The sequence below is a fragment of the Balaenoptera physalus genome (genome assembly GCF_965194825.1).
Source record: "Balaenoptera physalus genome assembly, chromosome: 21".
Lineage (NCBI taxonomy): Eukaryota > Metazoa > Chordata > Mammalia > Artiodactyla > Balaenopteridae > Balaenoptera > Balaenoptera physalus.
In genome coordinates, this window is record NC_138902.1 from 1,081,990 (window position 1) to 1,101,367 (window position 19,378).

General features: G+C 44.3%; 1 protein-coding gene across 1 annotated transcript; it reads left to right on the plus strand.

Moving 5' to 3' along the window:
* Positions 1-12,857: 12,857 nt before the first annotated feature.
* LOC309651670 (DNA (cytosine-5)-methyltransferase 1-like) lies at positions 12,858-19,236 on the plus strand. The gene is made up of 5 exons (XM_082444564.1): positions 12,858-13,165; positions 13,773-13,809; positions 14,343-14,450; positions 14,641-14,860; positions 16,880-19,236. Exons 1-5 carry the CDS (start codon positions 13,128-13,130, stop codon positions 16,960-16,962), a joined length of 486 nt encoding a protein of 161 aa, XP_082300690.1. The 5' UTR covers positions 12,858-13,127; the 3' UTR covers positions 16,963-19,236.
* The last annotated feature ends 142 nt before the right edge of the window (positions 19,237-19,378 follow it).

The following is a 19,378-nucleotide window of genomic DNA, read 5'->3' on the forward strand; positions in this document are numbered from 1 at the left end:
TGTCTGGCAGCTGGTGCTGGCTGTTGGCTGGGCCTGTTATTTCCAGCAGGCTAGCTCGGGCTTGCTTACATGGCAGTGATGTTTTAAGAGGGCAGGTATAGAAGCTGCATGCCCCTTGAGGCCTCAGCTTGGAAGTTGCACAGCATCACTCCTGTTGCAGTCTCTTGGTCAAAGCAAGTCCACAAGGCCAGCCCAGATTCAAAAGGTGTGGAGCACTAGACCCCACCTCTTGCTGGGAGGGCTGCAGAGAATTTAGGGCCATTTCATTGTCACATCAGAGAGGCACAACAGAGAGATTTAGTAACTTGTTCAAGGTCACACAGCTTGGGACAATACAGTGTTTTAAGTGCTTTGAAAGCGGCTGCTCATTATTTTTAAATCTTACAGCCACTATTCGGACCAACTTTTTTTTTTCTCTGCAGCCTTTTAGAGAAAGGGTCATTCACATTGCTGTGTGGCTGCCATGGGTTGGAAGCTTCATATATGTTGTACCACTGAACTGTCATAACTAGTATGAAATGGAGATATTATTATTATTCCTAATATTCAGATGAGGAAACTGAGGCTATTGGAAATTAAGTATGAGTCGTATAAGAGAATGTTAGCTCACTGTTCCATATGCAAGAGTGGTCTCCCTAAGTAAATTATAAATGTCCTGGGGCCAGATCTTTTTTTTAATCTCTTGTTTGCATCTGGAAAATGGTTTTTAAAACCTTTCTGTTGCTTTGTTAATGGCAACTGCACATTGCAGAAAAATAGCTGGAACAAAAAACATGTTTTTCAGATGTCCAGTGGAGCCCCAGAATAGAAGCAAGATAAATATTCCATTCCACACTGGCAACACCAAAGGAGATGATGCTTTAGAAAAAAGATTTCTCGACAAAGCTCTTGAACTCAATATGATCTCCCTGAAAGGGCATAGGTGGTGAGTACATGTCCCATCCAGAAGCTTGTCAGAGAATTGGTTTAGTTTTCAGACGCTGAATGAAACACATCCAGGAGCCTGCCCAACCTGGAGTAGCAGTTATTGTAACTAGTTGGGAAAGACCATTTATTACGGGGGTTCTCCTGCTGCTGCTTACAGACCCCTTAGCACAATTCCATGGCCGAGAGCATGGGGGGGGCACACCTTCTTGGAGCTTTGGTCAAAATTACCTTTGAAAATCTCTGCTCTGACAGCACAAAGGGTGCCATCCCATCTCTGGTGCGGCTGGCACAAGCCTGTTCAGTGTAAGAACAGATCACTGTTGCTCCCCTGAATATCAGAGAGAGTAGTTAATTCTGTAAGCTCCATAAAAAATGTGTGTTCTCACGCATGAGAATAACTGCCTGCTCCCTGACCCCTGTACGGCAGGCTCATCGAAGAGTTGAGCTAACCTAGGTTCCATGTGAGCGTGACGGTCCTTCACTGCGTTGGAAAGGAATTTTCTAATGACTGAGATGTGTGAAGCTCCTGGCCACCTGCGGGGACTTTCAGGAGGGAGGTTGGACACGATGGTCTCAGGTGCCGTGACTCTCGCAGGAGCTGGTGACGGGAAGGAGGGTCGTCTTGATGCTAAGCCAGATGCTCCTGTTCTTAACGGCTGCATCGGTGGTTCTTCTGAGTCCGTGGGAGGCATTCGGGCCTCTCTGCATAATGCTGTCACCATCGAAGACGTCCAGAAGCTTGCAGCCTTCATGAAGCATTTTTTGGAGATGCACCAGCTATGAGCACATCCTAACGAATATACACTCTGCCCTTGAACAGTGTACAAAATTGAAAGTCACTTGGGCATGGCTAAAAAAACTAAACAAACTCAGTATTTTTCTCGAATGAACATGCTTATGATAGATTTTCTTCTTTTTTCAGAGAACAGCAAAACATCCACAGGTATCCCAAGCTGTTGAAACTTAACCTTAATTCTGACTTGAACTGGAAGCTTTTAAAAAATCTTCTCTTGCTTTTCTACCAAATTCTAGCTACTGTTGTCTTTGCTGCTACTTTTTCTGCCTAGATCTCACATTCAAAGCTGCCTATGGGTTTAATTATATGCAAATTGCAGGTTATTATTTTTAGAGACACACACACACACAGCATGGAGGGTGGGTGGGGCCCTCTAGGTGCTGAATTTTGATCCTTTGCAAGATGACAGCAGTGGGGTCTTCTGGATTCTTTCTTTATACGGTTATTCTCATAAAGCAGTAAGAGTGACATGCTATATGTTTATCTAGCAAGGTCTGTTCTTAATACCAAATAGTTTATATCTCTATGCATTTATATCTCTGTGCCTTTATATTTCTAAGAATACGGTTCTTGTTGGTATATGTTGAGACTTTGAGAATGTTAGGATCCTTGACCTTGTGCATTAGAGTGTTACGTTCTCAACTGTTGTGTGCCTCCCCTTCCCCCTCCCCTCTCCCTTTTTCAGCTGCTTCACAAGATTTGGAAGCTCCCTGATTCACTTTTACTTTCCTTTCAGTGGGTAGAAAAATGGTTGGTTGGTTGGTTGGTTGGTTTTGCACTTATGCTGTTAAACTAAAAATCCCCGTTAAACTCCCTTACTGTTTGTTCACGTGACTGTTCTCTTTATGGTGTTTGACCAGTGATGCTGTGAGTTCGGGAAGATCTTTGCTGAAGAGTCTTTTCCCAAATGGTTCATCCATTGTCAGTGTTTTATGTTGACCGTATGAAGGACATTAAAGTCCTAAAACATCAATGACTTTCTTTACATGCTTTTTAGACAGATTGTTCTTTTAAAAACTTTATGTTGGGAAAACTTCAGTCTAAACATAGCATCTGTGAAGGGTATTTTGTTCAAAAAGGTGTAAGACTTGAGTCCTGTACATCCATGTTTTTAATGATTCAGCATACTGGTAGCTTTCCATTGGCTTTTAGAATGGACATTACCAACAAACCACCTTACAACACAGCTGACGGTATAAAGTTCTATGAACTTTGTCCCACTTAGGCTGGAAACATGCCGCTAGGACAGTTTTGAGCTATCTTCGTGTTTCGTTGGATTGTGTAATGAGGACTATACTGATATTTTGTCCCAGCTCTGCACCAATTAGTTGGGTTAGTTGGGTTTCCTGCTTAGGGCTAAGCCTTGCCAGTCTTGGTTCTCTCATCTGTAAAAAGGAGGATTGAAATAACTCCCCCACTTATCTCAGGGATATTTAAAGAGCTTAAAATGAGGGCTCCATGCAGGATGTGACTAATAACCACAGTAAATGTTTAAATAGCAAAAGCCAGCCAGTCCATGGACGCCATCCAAGTGTTCACATGTAATAGTGCTCAGAGTCTATTTTGCCTCCTTCCTCATCCATTCATATGATGGTTACAAGTCCCTGTGGTTTGTACCGGCCCCAAATCTCTTGAATCTCCACTTATTTCCAGTCCCATTGCCACAGCCAGCTCTGTCAGCCCTCAGCGGATCATTTCAGCAGCCTCATCTGCCCCCATCTGCCCCTACCAGCACAGCCAGTTGGACCATCACTTCCCCTTCATGCTCCTCCCTGGTTCATAAAAAAAGCCCAAACTTCTGAGCCCAACGGTCACAGCTTTGTGGTATCTGGTTTGGCTTCTTCTTTCTTGTGTTTCTGGTTCTTGGAATGTGGCGTGCATATATGCCCATGCTACGTCGGGTAAGACTGGAGCTCCTGCCCGCGCTCAGCAAGACTGACATTCTTTCAAGACACTTGCCAACCTCCTGACCTTGTTTGTGTCTCCTGCATTGGAAGGATGCACTTTTCCTTTGTTCTTATAAGTGTGACCCTTTTATCCCATCACAGCACCTCCATTCTGTGTTTTCCTGTGCCGAGGGTGTCTGCTTACGTGCCTTCCCCATCAGAGCAAGGAAAAAGCCCTGTTTCTCCACCTGCATCACCTGGCATCCTGCCTTGCCCTTAGGAGGTGCTCAGTGACTGTCTGTTTAATGAATGGAAAGGCAGGGCTTCCTGAATTTCGCAAACAGCCTGCAGTAAAGGCAGAGGTACAATCTCACATACGTGGATGTTTTAATTTTTCAAAAGCTTACTATGTAATTTCATTTTTTACTAAAATTTAAAATCTTGGAGGGCTCCTAGATTCTTCTTTACATATGTGTGACAGTGTTTGGAAAACGTTCAGCAACTGCATTCATACCAGGACAAAGGGTAGTCACTGTTGTCTGGAGCACAGATTGCTGGAAGATACTCATTGAGCGAAAACCTTGACCTTTGTATGTCTCAAGTGAGTGAACGGATGCCAGTCTGCTGACCACTTGGAGAGAGGGGAAGGGGAGATAAGGATGCAGGCCCCAGGTCAACAGGCTGCGGGAGCCACAACTGGCCAGTCTTTAAGATTAAAAGCAAAGTGGACAGACAGGTGTCTTTCAGGCCTTGGGAAATCTGTGTAAGGCTTGGTGGCCTCATGTTCCTTTATATCCTCCGGAGTGGTCTCCTTCTTCTCCCAAACTGTTTTTGTCTATTTTTCTCTTTCAAAATTTGAAAACATATAATCATGTTAATACCACCTACGTGAGAAAAAACAGATTTGTTCCCACGTTGCTTATGTTTACCTCCACACACTGCTTCATCCCCAACACTGCGGCTCTGTTCTTTGCCTGCACAAGAAACAAAATTGTTCTGTTCCGCGCTAGTCTATGTTTATCTAAACATCTAATGCTGTCTCATCACAACTTAGCAGATGCTGGAAGGTTTGGCAAGCCCTTAGGTGAACTCTGTGAGGTAACAAATAATTAGTCCCTTTTTTACCCTATAGAGCTTCAGGAGCCAGCAAAACCCCGTAAAATGGACAAGACCCATTGATAGATGTCCAGCTCTGCCAAAGGTCCTTGCAGGTCTGGCCTTGTATCATTCTGGAATTAATGTTTGTTGTATCGTGTTCTTTGGAAGGAAAATAAAATGAGGAAGAATTTTCTCACATTTGATCAGACTGAACATAATTTAAAAATGAAATGCCACTGCATCTGCAAAGAAATCAGTCACTTTAATTGCAAAGAAGATTCCCCGCCTCGGTTAGTAATTGGGCTCTTGGTAATTTAGAATCAGAATCCATGATAGTTTGTGATGAATTGGCTCCTTTTGGGCTAAAGAAGGTAAGAAGTTCTAATTACCCCTGGATTATTCCAGAGTGGATGGAAAAGCTTGATCAAAGAGATATTGGGAGAGAGCTAGAAAAGCTAGCAGTGAGCAATGATTTCTTGAATTTCTTTTTAAGAAGCTAAAGAATAAAATAGTTCATTTTTTGTAACAAAAACCAGAGCCTGTGGTATTTGAAATCCCAGAGCAAATTGGATTTTCTAAGAAAATAGGGAACTGGGCATATTAGAAAAAGTTTATGTAGCCAGAAGTCCTATAGTTAGGTTATGGAAATTGGCCTTGCTTACTTGTTAGCACACGAGAATACTGACAGCCTTGGGCCTCACTTGGGGAAAACTATGGAATTCATACTTTGAGTGTTTAAATTTATAAGTAATTGGCACTAAGTTTAAGGAAGTCCAAAATGTTTTATTCAAATGAAAGCATAATTTAAGTTAGTAGAAATGTACTCAGGGCCCTAATGAATGAATCTACTAACCCAATCCCTGTTGGTATCCTAGCCTTTGTCTCTCTTCAGATTACCTAACAATACCTGAAGAATAGGCTGGATTTTAGGTTGATGCACTTATTTTGAATGGTGTGTGTTGATTTTATATATCTATATAGATGTAGATATATAGTTATAGACATAATTTCAAACTTAAAGAAAAGTTGCAAGATTAGTACAAAGAACTCTTGTATATGCTTTACCTAGATTCACCAATTATTAATATTTAGCTTTATTTGCTTTGGCATTCACTCTCTCTCCATATATACATGTTCTTTTTCTCCTGAACCCCTTAAGGGTAAGGAGACATTGTGCCCTTTTCCCTGTAAATAGTGATTACTTCCTAAGTGAAACAACATTTTCTTACCAAACCACAGCACAGTGGTCTAAGTCAGAAATTTAACATTGATACTGTTGACTGATCTACCGTCCATATTCAAATTTTGCCACTTATTCCAGTAATATCCTTAATGGCTAATTTTTTTAGCCCAGGAACCAGCCTACAATCATGCGTTGCACTTAGTTCTCATGTCACTTTGGTCTAAGTATGAAATAATTCTTCAGCCTCTTTGTTCTTCATATTATTGAGAGCTTGTGATGAGTACAGGCTGGTTGTTGTGTAGAATGATCCTCGGTCTGGGTTTGTGCTCTGTTTCCTCATGGTTGTTTCATGTTATGTGCTTTGGATGGGGGTTCCACAGAGGTGACAGTGTGTCTCTCTGTGCATCCCTACAGGAGCCACCTGATGGTCATCTGTCTCATTAGCATCTTGGTTAAGGTGGTACCCACGAAGTTTCTCCACTGTCGTTATTATTTGTCACTTTGTAGTTAGTAAGTAATTTATGGAGAGATATTTTGAGACTCAAAGTATTCTGTTCTTCATCAAACTTTTGAATTACTTATTTGGTTCATAGAGCCGGTAATTCAGGTGGATTTATTTGATGGAGAAGGTGAAGTGATTCTTAACGCTTACTTTCCACTAGTATTTTTACAAGCCACTCTTCTCTTTCCCAAAGGAAAAAAAATCCTAAAGTATAAACAAAGGTGTGCAGAACAGTTCATTGAGAAGTCAAAAGTCAACCGTTGGAAGATATAGATTCCAGGAGCTCTGAGAGTAACAAACATATTTTGAGAATGTGAACAGTATGGGCAAGTGTGCTTTTTGGTGAACCAGGGAAGGAGGAAAAGAATCCCCTGATCAGGATATAGGGACCAACTTGTAGACTTTTCCTTCCCTGTCTAGTCAAGGTTGTTTATTTCTCAATAGTTCTAGAAGTACAGCCCTTTGGCCACACAGACCTTTACTCTAACAACCAGATCATGAACCACAGAGCCTGATTATGCTTTGAAAGATGTGATATATCTATAACAACCTAAAGTTAAAGTTGCTTCTAATGACTCTAGCCTAGCAGAATAGCCCCCAAGAGAAAAGTAAAACCTTGGCTTCCATCTAGCCAGGTGAAAAGCTGTAGGCATCCCGAGAAATGAAACTTGAAGTTGAAACGTAAGAAATGTAGGAAGTTACAGGTCATTCTGCTGCAACGCTATTATGCTTAGTGAAATCAGTCAAACAGAGAAAGACAAATACGGTATGTTATCACTTATATGTGGAATCTAAAAAATAAGGAATAAATGTAACACAGGAAATGAACTCACAGATCTAGACATCAAAGCACTGGTTACCAGTGGGTAGAGGAAAGAGGGGAGGGGCAAGATAGGGGTAGGGGAGGGGATTAAGAGGCACAAACTACTATGCATAAAATAAATAAGCTATAAGGAATATAGCCAATGTTTTATAATAACTTTAAATGGAGTATAATCTATAAAAATATTGAATCACTGTGTTCTAATATATTGTTATTATAATATAATACTGTAAATCAACTATACTTCAATTTAAAAAATGATCACCACAGTATGTCTAGTTAACATCCATTACCATACATGGTAGAAATCTTTTTTTCTTGTGATGAGGACTTTGAAGATCTATTCTCTTAGCAATTTTTAAATATGTAGTACGGTATTATTAACTATAGTCACATCCCCAAGACTTATTTATTTTATAACTGGCAGTTTGTACATATTGACCATCTTTACCCATTTCACTCACCCTCCACCCCCTGCCTCTGGTAACCACCAGTCTAGGTATCTATGAGCTTTTTTTAAAATTCCATATAAAGTGAGATCATACAGGATTTTTCTTTCTCTGTCTGACATATTTTACCTAGCATAACGCCCTCACGGTCCATTCATGCTGTCACAAATGGCAGGATTTGCTTCTTTCTCATGGCTGAATTATATATATATAATATCTATATATAATATAGATATAAATTATATACATATATAAATAAATAATTTGGCATATTATGCCAAATGTCCTTTATCCATTTATCCATCGATGAACACAGGGGTTTCCAAGTCTTGGCTATTGTAAATAATGCTGCAGTGAATACGGGGGTACAGATTTCATTTTGAATTAGAGTTTCTGTTTCCTTCATACAAATACCAAGTAGTGGAATTGCTGGATCATATGATAGTTCTATTTTTAATTTTTTGAGGACCTCCATACTGTTTTCCATAGTGGCTGCACCAATTTACATTCCTACCAACAGTGCACAAGGCTTCCCTTTTCTCCACACCCTTGCCAACACTTGTTAGTTCCTGTCTTTTTGATATTAGCCATTCTAACCTGTATGAGGTGACATCTCTTTGTGGTTTGATTTGCATTTCTCTGCTGATTAGTGATTTTAGGTGCCTTTTTAATTACCTGCTGGCCATCTCTGTATCTTCTTTGTAAAAATGTCTATTCAGATCCTCTGCCCATTTTTTAGTTGGATTTTTTTTCTATTTTTTTGGTATGAGTTCTTCATATAATTTGAATACTAACCCCTTATAAGATAAATGATTTGTAAAAATTTTCTCGCATTCGGTACGTTGCCTTTTCATTTTGTTGTTGGTTTCCTTTGTTGTGCTTTTTAGTTGGATATAGCCCCACTTGTTTATTTTTGCTTTTGTTGCCTTTACTCGGATCAACGTCTTTGCATAAGTTCTGGAAACAACTCTTTCATAGTTTCCATGGATCGTTTTTAGGGGAGAGGGTGAGTGAGATGAACTACTAGTGAAAAGAGGGTCAGTGGGTCGAACTATAGCCTCTGTTACTGTAGGTGGCCTCAAGGCCACAACTGGTAGTCATTGTCTCCCTCCTGTGCTATCCATTCTCAATTCCCCTCATCCTTGGATAATACCTCTGCTAAAATGGATGGCTTACTTGGTGGGGTGACCCTCACCCTCGTCCCTGAGTGAGTGTTCTGAGCCCTGGTCATCATTTCTTTCTCAAACCATGGCTGCTGTACTTGACCATTTACTGTGTACTTGACCATTTACTGTGAAAATTGGGAAAGGCAGTACCAAGAAATACCCCACAGACTTTTGTTTTTAATCAGTCATTTTCCAATTAAAAAAATTTTGCTTCCCACAGACATTTTTATCACCCCAAAAGGAAGCTCTGTACCCATTGAGAAGATACTACTTCTCTCTTTCTATCAGGCCCTGGAGACCACCAATCTGCTTTCTTTCTCTATGGATTTACTTATTCTGGATATTTCAGATAAATGGAATCATACAATGTGTGACCTTTGTGTCTGGCATCTTTCACTTAGCATGATGTTTGTGAGAGTCATCCACACTGTAATATGTATTAGTATTTCATTCCTTAAAAAAATGTTTTTGGCCGTGTAATTGTTTGATATTTAGTTGCTCCATTCCTTTTTATGACTGAATTACTATTCCACTCTAGGTATATACCACAATTTGTTTATTCATTCATCCATTGATGGACATTTGGGTTATTTCCATGATTTTTCTACCGTGAATAGTGTTGCTATAAACATGTGTGTACGTAGGTTTGTTTGTTTGTTTTCAATGATTTAGGTGTGGAATTGCTGAGTCATACGGTAATTCTATGTTTATCCCAAAAAACACACCCCAAGAAACTTCCTGAAAGTCTGTCCTTGTCTCAGAATCAGCTTTTCAGGGAACATGACCTGCAACAGTATGTACAGTGTCCAATGAGAGCTTATTTGTGATGCCTGGGGGTCTGGAGTTGGGAAGGGCTTCCCTTAAGAAGTGGCAGCTAAACTGAGGGCAGATTCAATGTTTTTTCCTTCCTTCCTTTCTTCCCTCCTTCTTTCCTTCAGAGGGATGACATAGATGTTTTACACAGTATATCCTTTTAAAGCTTTTGCATTTGAACCCTGAACTTATTCATAAGACAAATAAATGATTATTTTAAGCAGGGTATTAGGGCTCAAATTATTAATATCATAGAACCATTATAGTGACAACTTGGATTGGAAACAATTTATTAGGAAAACATATGGAGGGTTTTTTTGTTTTTTTTTAAAATTTATTTATTTATTTATTTATTTATTTTTGGCTGTGTTGGGTCTTCGTTTCCGTGCAAGGGCTTTCTCTAGTTGCGGCGAGCAGGGACCACTCTTCATTGCAGTGCGCGGGCCTCTCACCGTCGCAGCCTCTCTTGTTGCGGAGCTCAAGCTCCAGACGCGCAGGCTCAGTAGTTGTGGCTCATGGGCCCAGTTGCTCCGTGGCATGTGGGATCTTCCCAGACCAGGGCTCGAACCCGTGTCCCCTGCATTGGCAGGCAGATTCTCAACCACTGCGCCACCAGGGAAGCCCTGGAAGCTTTTTTTATAACAATTTTGATAAATAGAAAAGTTGAGAAATCAGAGTGTATAGACAGAATATTGGTTATTTGGGAAATTGTATCATAAAATGGATGGGCTCCACAAATTCTTCCATTTAGTTGAAGAAAAGAGTGCTAAGCCAGTTTGGGCTGCTGTCACAAAGTACCACAAACGGGGTGGGGTGGGGCCTGTAAACAACAAAACTGTATTTTCAGTCCTGGAGGCTGGAAGTCTGAGATCTAGGTGCCAGGATCATCGCCTTCTGGTGAGGACTCTCTTCCGGGTTGCAGACTGTCCACTTCTCATTGTGTCCTCACAGGACAGAGAGTAGAGAGAAAAAATCAGCTCTCATGACTCTCACAAGGGTAAGAATCTCATCATGAGGGATCCATCCCGATGACCTCATCAAATCCTAGTCACCTCCCAAAAGACCCACCTTCTAATACCATCACATTGGAGGTAGGGTGTCAACATGTGAATGCTGGGGAGACCCAAATATTCAGTCTATAACAAGTACTAATGGGGAAATGAGAGCTTCTATTGAGGATGTTAAGGGCTGCTACAAAGATCAACGGTACATGTGTTTCCAGAGAGAACTACAATATAGAATAAGTTCTATAAGGCGTTCACCGAATAGATTCGTCTTTCTTCCCCAAAACAGTCCTTGGTATCCAGGAACCTGTTCCTGGAAATTGACTCTTGCTCAAGGAAATCCATCCTCTCGTTAAAAAAAAATCTTACGAAGCTACATGAATGACACAAAAGACTTTTCCCAGCTCTAAGATTCTGTGTGTAAAACCTGTTAGTCTAACTTTATTTCCAAAAGATAGACCCTCCGCGGGGTCTGCTCCTGCGGGCAAGGTGGGACCCCCGCTTGTGCCCCGGCCCCCAGGTGTGGCTTCCTCAAGTTTGGGGTGAAGCCCCCAGCCCCCTTGGGCTCTGCAGCGCTGCGGTGGGCTCGGGGGAAGGAGTACGGTCTCTGGGGTTTCTCAGCAGGAGATGCTGGGGCTGCTGCGCAGGAACCCAGCGGCCCTGCGTGGGGTGCAGACTCGCCAGGCCTGGGTGTCCCTGCTGCGCATGGCTGCTGAGAACAGGGTCCGCGATGAAGCTCTGCCTGGCAAACGGGGACTGTGGGCGGCTCCATCCTCCCCTTCTGTCGGCACAGCCCCATCGCAGCCCTCCTTTCCGACAGGCAAAGCCTGTGACCTGTGGCCGGACGGCTCCACACCCTCAGGCCCTGGTGCTCGCCCCACGCCGGGAACAGGCACAACCCCTGGGCCGGCCTCTCCAGACGGCAAGAGAAGGATGGCTTCTTCGGCGCACCTGTCGCCCACCCCGAGCCCAGGGGCCGGCAGGGAGGTCTGAGGGCCACTCGGGCCTGGGCGGGGCGGAGACACGGGCTTCGCAGCTGGGCCGGCCCGCCTCGCCACCTCCTGCCTCTGCGCCCCGGCCCGGGGTGGGCTTCCCGTGGCCCCATCTCCTTCCCAACCCCGTCGCGCCTCTTGCCCCCCGGGCCGCGGGCTCCACCCGGAGCAGCACCGCGTCGTGAGGGTGCGGGAGGGCGCCCGCCCTCGGGGCTTCCCCGACACCTACCGGCTGTTCGGCCGGCCACGTCCCGGATGGGCACCGGCAGGTCAGTGGAGCGGAGTCGGCCCGGGTCTCCTCCCCCCTGAAGAGGGGCCGACCGGCACCGCGCACGAAGCAGCCCTGGCGGGAGGGAGACCAGGGAGGAGGGGTCGGTGGGGAGGTTGACTCACAATCACTTCCGAGGGGAGGCTGAGCCCCCAGAGCTGGGGGCTGACTGGACTCAGCACTCCCACGAGGGGGTGGTCAGGAAGGAGGGACCCTGTGCCTGGGGCCCAGGGCGCTCCCGGGTCAGGAGGAGTCGCCAAGTGTGTCGGGTGCCGTGGACAGCTGAGGCATGTTTAGCCCAAAGGAAAGTTCCAGCGCATTGCAGAGAGCAGACGAAATACCCGGTGGTGAAAATTCATTGTTGCTAAGGGTTGAAACGAGCCAATAATTCCTCCTGTTTCTCAGGGTGTTCCATTTGGCTGTAAATGAAATGTATTTCCAAGGAATGCAGGCATGTGGCTGGAAAGGCCAGCGGTGCCTGGGGGTCACAGCGAGACCCTCCCATCTCGCCCCCCTCGGCCACCCTGTGCTCTGGGAGCAGAGCTCTCAGCTACAGGTGAAACATAGTAGCTTCCATATCCGGATTCTAAGATTTTCCAAAGCGCTTTAAAGACCCCCTTCTCTGAGTGGTGCTTGACCTGCTGGTGTTTGGGGCGGGAGGGTGGGCTGGGTGGAGGGTCTGAGCGCCATCCTGAGGGAAGGGCTTTGGAGGCCTGTGTGCGCCTGAGACCGGGGGCCCAGTGCCCGTGTCCGAGGGGAGGCTAGCGCTGACTCCAGCCTTGCCGAACCAGACGTCGCCCTCCTTCCCGACAAGCCAGCAAAGCCTGTCGCTCACCTTCCTGGCTGTGCTGCTTACACGTGCCCTCTGGGAAGGCCAGCCTGGCAGAGCTCTGTTCCTGCCCTTTGGGCTGCTGGTAACTGAGTACCTAGCCTGGGTGCTGGAGGGGGGATCCATAGATGGTGGAGGCCCAGCGCCTGCCCAGGGTGCTGCCCCTCTGCTGAGGGGCGCTTGCCCAGCTGGTTAGACCTGTTCGCACCCAACTGCCCACAGTCAGCACCCAGGCTAGGAACAGCAGCCTCTCCATTTCCTCGGTGTCTTCTAGTTTTGTTCCTTTCTTCTTTTCGCTGCCTTCCTCCCCAAAGAGGCAAGATACTAATCTTCAAGAACCAAATCAGGCCATGATTTTCCAGCTAAACTCATGACAGTTCTGCACTTCTGAATGACTGGGTACAAACATTTGCAAGGATGCGCTCTTGGGTGAGGCGCCAGCCAACTTTTCTAGCTTCTTCTCTCTTGCTCGTGTGTGGGCACCCCCTGCTGCCCCAGATGCCTTGACTCCTCCATTTTCATATATTCCTCCTCAGAATGCTGCCACCACCCCATCCTGGCCTTTGGGAATGTTAGCTGGCTGTTCCCCACAGCATCCTGTCACCCTGGTCCACTCTTTCTAACCTCTGTATGCCCTTCTATGAAATCTTGTCAGGTCCAACTGGAGGAAGACTACCGTATAGGTCAGTTAGCTTGGGAAGGAACCCAACTGTGTGACCTGCTTCCCCTTTTCCAGTGTCTTTAAAATAACGTTAAAAAAAAAAAGAAAAAATGTTGTTCTAGAGCTCCTATACCATCTCTTACCACCATCAGAAAACCACCCCCCAAAAGGGGAACCTCATTCATAGTGAAAATAACTTCTTAACGTGTAGCCATTACCTTAGGGCATTCTAGACACTGGGGGAGGGAAAAACCATTGTATTTTTTTCTAACGTGCATGTTAAACTTCTTTCCAAAGTTCTTTAAACTGTGGTATTCTTACAGATAGACAATGTTGCTGATCAAGCACTTGTTTCTTCCCTTTTTCTTCCCCCAGGCTCAAAGATTTGGAAAGAGATAGTTTAACAGAAAAGGTAAGGAAATCTCCACCTTAACAAAATTTATGATCAAATGTGACCATTTGACAGACACTATGTAGTTCCTAAAAACAAATTTAAGTGGAATTGGCTCTCTTTTCCCTGAAGTTGAGGATAACGTGGATGTTTTTGTCTAACGTGCTGGACTAATAGACTATTATTGGTTAGCTTTTGGTAACTCATCGAATTTCCCAGTCTGGGTTCCGTACCATCAAGTCTGGATTATAATTTGTCCTGGTCACACTGTTTTTCAAAATCAGGTTTGTTCTAGTATGCTATTATGTGTCTGTTTCACCTTTAATCTTTCCATTTTTCACCACTCTGGAGATGGTGCGATATGATCTTAACGAAAACAACAGGAACATGTCTTGTGAATGTCTTGTGAATATTTAGTTTTCTTTTTGGCCGACTCAGCATTGCCTGCCATTCAGTCATTGTTATGTGACCAGGCAGTGTAACTATTTGTGTATTAGTCCATTGGTTCATAGCTTGGGAATGTGGAGACTTCTAAACCTATATCCTTCCCTTAGGAATGCGTGAAGGAGAAATGGAATCTCTTGCCTGAATTTCTGCAGACAGAAATAAAGAATCAGTTATGTGACTTGGAAACCAAATTACATAAAGAAGAATTATCAGAGGTTAAGTCGTCAGCATCCTGGTGGCTAGAAAACGTTTCCTCCCATGTAACTTGTCTGTGACCAGGGAGGCAGGATAATCCCACCTCTCCCTGTTACCTGATAGTTATAAAGGAAGCGCATGTGTTTCCTTATTCTCTCATGGCCACTTGTTTACATTCACTGCTACTTAAATTATCCTTTCCTGCTGTAGGAGGGCTACCTGGCTAAAGTCAAATCCCTTTTAAATACAGATTTGTCCTTGGAGAACGGAGCTCATGCTTTCAGTCGGGAAGTGAATGGATGTCTAGAAAACGGGAGCCAGACAAGTGGTGAGGAGCTCAGAGTGGAAATAGCAGAGAAAAAGAAATCCCCCAAACCTGTTTCCAAACTTTGCATGCCCAGGAGAAGCAAGTCCGATGGAGAAACAAAATGTAAGAGCACTTGACTCGTTTGACCTCGTTGGAATCTGGTACAGCCTAAGGGGAGGACAGACTTGGTGCCATAGGGTCTGTCTGTTCCCCCCACACACAACCACTCCACTGGCAGTACTTGTTTTTTGTGTATCTTTTTTTATTTTATTTTTTGGGGGGTGGGGGGTGGGGGGGTGGCTGTGTTGCTCGGCTTGTACCATCTTAGTTCTCCAACCAGGGATCGAACCCGGGCCCTCGGCAGTGAGAGTGCCAAGTCTTAACCACTGGACCGCCGTGGAATTCCCTCTTGTGTATACTTCTAACTAGCTTAGATATATACTTGAAATTTTTGTCTTCGACCAAGTTATAGAGCATTAGATCCCCAAATGTGGTTGAATTTATGAGGTATAAGAAAACAGGAGCTGCTGATATTTATGACTTGTAAGTTACATGCCTGTTTAAGCTAAACATTTATTCTTAGACTCCTTCCCCGCTTGTAGTCAGAGTAACTCTTCTGGAATTTTAAAAAATAAGAGCCTGGGACTTGAGCTCAGGTCAAGTGCTTGGCCACTTCATCGTTTGACGAAATAAGCAGAGGCTCTGTTTCCTTGTCCGTCTCAGGGTTGGGCCCTTCATACGAGAGTTTGTGTTAAAATGGCCTAGCAAACTGGCAGGTGCTAATTCGATGACTTTATGAAGACGGTGGTTGCTTAGAATAAGAAGAGAAGGATACTTAATCCTCAGAACCTGGTCTCTGCACCAGCTTGCTAATGCTGAAGAACTGTACCTTGGCTGTGAACTCTTTATTCACAGTGGCTTTTTTTCTGTAAGCAGCTGAATTCTCATGTAGCCCCAGGATTACAAGGTCAACTACCAGGCAGACCACCATCACATCTCATTTCACAAGGGGGTCAGTATATAATGAATGGACAGCCCCCATTTTAGGGGCCAACTGTTTTTGGTAAAACACATATAGAATTAGTAGGATGTAACTTAGTAATTCTGACTTCCACATTGCTTAGGTTTTCCTTTTGATATTCTGTTTTTAGACATTCATGAATAGCATTTCTGAAGACCTCATCCATTTTTACTCTTAACATCTTAAACTTCAAATGTACATACACAAAATACCAAGGACAGTAAAATGAACCCCTGTGTACCTATCAGCCAGTATCAACAGTTAACAGCTCCTGGCTGTTGTTTCATCTATACCCCCATATGCTCCAAGTGAAAATTATTCCAAATGGATTACAACTCCATACACACCCATGTCCCCCCAGTTGGATTACTTTGAAACAAATCGGACATGTCATCTTATCCACAAATACGATATTTCTAGATGACAAGGTCTCTTTCTCTGACAAGTTTTTTATTCATATTTTGCTATAATTGCTAACATCTAGCAAACAGTCTTTTGAAGAAGACAAAACATGCCTTATAAAGTGTAACAGTTCCTTACTAACAAATATATAGCAGTGTTCATACCTCCCCTTGTGTAACAGAGTTTGGTTGATTTGTTCCTTAAGCCTTTCAAGTGATAGATTCCTTATTTTCTTGTCATTTATTTAAAGAAAATAGGTCTTTTGTCTAATAGCTTCTAGGTCTGGCTGACTGCATCGTTTTGGTGGTTAATGTGTTCCCTTGTCTCCAGTTTTCTGTCAACTGGTAGTTAGGTCTAGAGTCCTGATCAGATTCCAGCTTTATTTTGTGCGACTTCATTGACGGTATGGGGCTGTCCATCAGAGGCATGTAATGTCTCTTCGGTGATTCTAGCAATCGTTGATCAAAGTCTAGATCCATTATTTCTTAGAGTTTGCAAAGCAGTGGTATTCTAAACCTTTCATCCAAAGAAACATTAAGCTCGAAGCTTGTTTTAATGTCCTGGCCAAAAGGGCTTCTCCTTGGAGGGAAGAGGGTGTCCATGCCCTGAATCTTTCCAAACAGAAGGTACTCTTGGTAGGGAGGAATATAAGTTGTTTTGTGCCCACTGAAAGTCTAGGGTCTGGCTGAGCTAACAGCTGGCCTTACTGTGTGTGACAGCCCTGCCAAACAGAAACCTGAGGAAGACCCTGAAAAAGCAAAATCAAGTGATTCTGTCGGTGAAGAAGAAAAAGACCAGGTAGGGCTTGCGTTTAAGTTTCTTAACTCTGCCTTATTTTGGTACACTTGCTGGTAATTGTGAATTTACACTTGGTCTGTGTATGGACCGTAAGTGACTGAGAGGGTGTTAGAACATATCCCTGGACCCAGGGCAGTACGAAGTGTATTATGGTTAGACCCGAGGACTCAGCAGGCCCGTAACTTTGGTGTGTTCTCTCCTGTCTACCTTCCTACCTCTCCAGCTGTCAAGATTTGACAAACCAGCAGATGTGATGCGTTTAAAGCATTTCCTTCTGATGTCAGATAAGCTCCTTTCCCACATCTAATCTCTCTATAAAAGCAGAGTTGTCGTGTTACTATGTGTATTGTAATAATGCTGCTTCGACTTTTTAGGTTAGAAAACTGGTGGCTTGCCAAAGGCCTCCAATATAGAAAATGTCAGTCTCTAGCACTGTCCCATGTGACTTGAGGGGCAAACCTAGATACTACCAGATGGTCACATGCTATTTCATTCCTGCCACAGGATTAGCTGTGTAAGTCGGGAAGTCTGTAGGTTTACAGGTGGGTAGTAAATGCCCTGTTACCTGCTAAAGATGAGTATCCGTGGTTTGCTCTAAGGCAGGGTTTCTCAACCAAGGCATTGACTTTTGGGGCCAGATAAACCTTTGCTGTGGTGTGTGAGTCCTGTGCATCGTAGAGTGTTTAGCAAGGTCCCGACCTCTACTCACTAGATGCCCGTAACATTCCCTCTCTCTCCTCCCAGTTGTGACAACCAAAATCACCTTCTGACTTTCCCCATTTCCCACAATTGCACTGAGCGAGAAGCACTGGACTCAAGGCTAGTAATATCATTGAGGTAGACATGACGTCCTGTTGTAAAAGGCATACTCATTCTCCTATTTTTATTTTGGAAATTAGATGCCACTGTTCATGATCCTTATTCAGATGTCTGTAATTAAGTTGAGTCAGACTACTCACTCACAGGTGGGACACTGAGACAGAGGGAAACAACTTTTCCAAGTCACATGGCCACATCCCTTGCCTCCTAAGAAAACGTGTCACAAGGGAAAGCAAGCTGGCTCTGGTAATATTGACAAGTGTTTTTTTTTTAAACAAATGTGCCAGTTTTAGAGTTGTTCTTTGCCCTCTAACCTTTTGGAGGGCTTACACAGCCTTCAACCTTCTGAAGAAACGAACTGGGGCACTCTTTCCCAAGCAGGAAGCAGTTTCGCTGGCAGTGTGTGAGAGGCCTTGGGGACTTGGAGGATGAACACTTGTCGCAACAGGGTTTATCCCGATATGCTAGAGTAAGGCTCAGTGCACCACACCGGTGTTATCAGGTAGTGTTTGTTGGTCAAATAAGTAGTACTACAGAGAGAATCTTACTTTAGTCAATTTAAAGTTTTGAGATCTCACTATGTTTTTTAAAACAGGTATTAAATACATGCATTTGGTAAAACAGTACAAAAGGCTGTTTGGTACATAGCAGCCAAAGAAAAACAACGTGGCTATTCCGTGCTGAGCTATGCTGTGAGCGTTATCAAATAGATACTGGATTCTGAGGCCTTTGTTCAGGAACAAAAAAGAATATAAAATATCTGATTACCACAACTAAGGAGCCGGCCTGTGGAAACTAAGACCCAGCACAATTAACTAAGTAACTAACTGACTAACTATTCTTTAAAATCTCATTAATAGGTTTTTACTATGATTTTTAAAAATTTATTTATTTATTTTATTTATTTTTGGCTGCGTTGGCTCTTCCTTGCTGCGTGCGTGCTTTCTCCAGTTGCGGCGAGCGGGGGCTACTCTTGGTTGCGGTGCGTGGGCATCTCATTGCTTGCTGTGCGTGGGCTTCTCATTGCGGTGGCTTCTCTTGTTGCGGAGCACGGGCTCTAGGCATGCGGGCATCCGTAGTTGTGGCTCGCGGGCTCTAGAGTGCAGGCTCAGTAGTTGTGGCGCACGGGCTTCGTTACTCCGCAGCGTGTGAGAACTTCCCAGACGAGGGCTTGAACCCTTGTCCCCTGCAGTGGGAGGCGGATTCTTAACCACTGCGCCACCAGGGAAGCCCGAGCTCTAACCTTTTAAGAAATGTGTTCCTTCCACCTTCATGGAGCAGGCGTAGGGGATGAAGAGGAGTGAGAACCCGATTGGCAGGGGTCCGGTCGCAACCCCGGAAGGGGACGGGGGAGGATCTAAGAGGTGGCACCGGGCCACAGTCGACCCCCAGTGACAGCTAAGAGCTGCACTGCTGCCCCTTCCTGCCCCAGGACCTGAGCTCAGGTTCCGGGGCGGCTGGAGAAGCGCACTGTTTTTGGTGAGATGCTCTTACTTACTGTGTGGAGCTGCTCCAGCTGCCCCGGCGACCACACCCCTGCAGGGCCCTGTGCCCATCCTCCCTGCCCCCTGCCCAGGGCTCGGGGAACAGCAGTCTCTGTG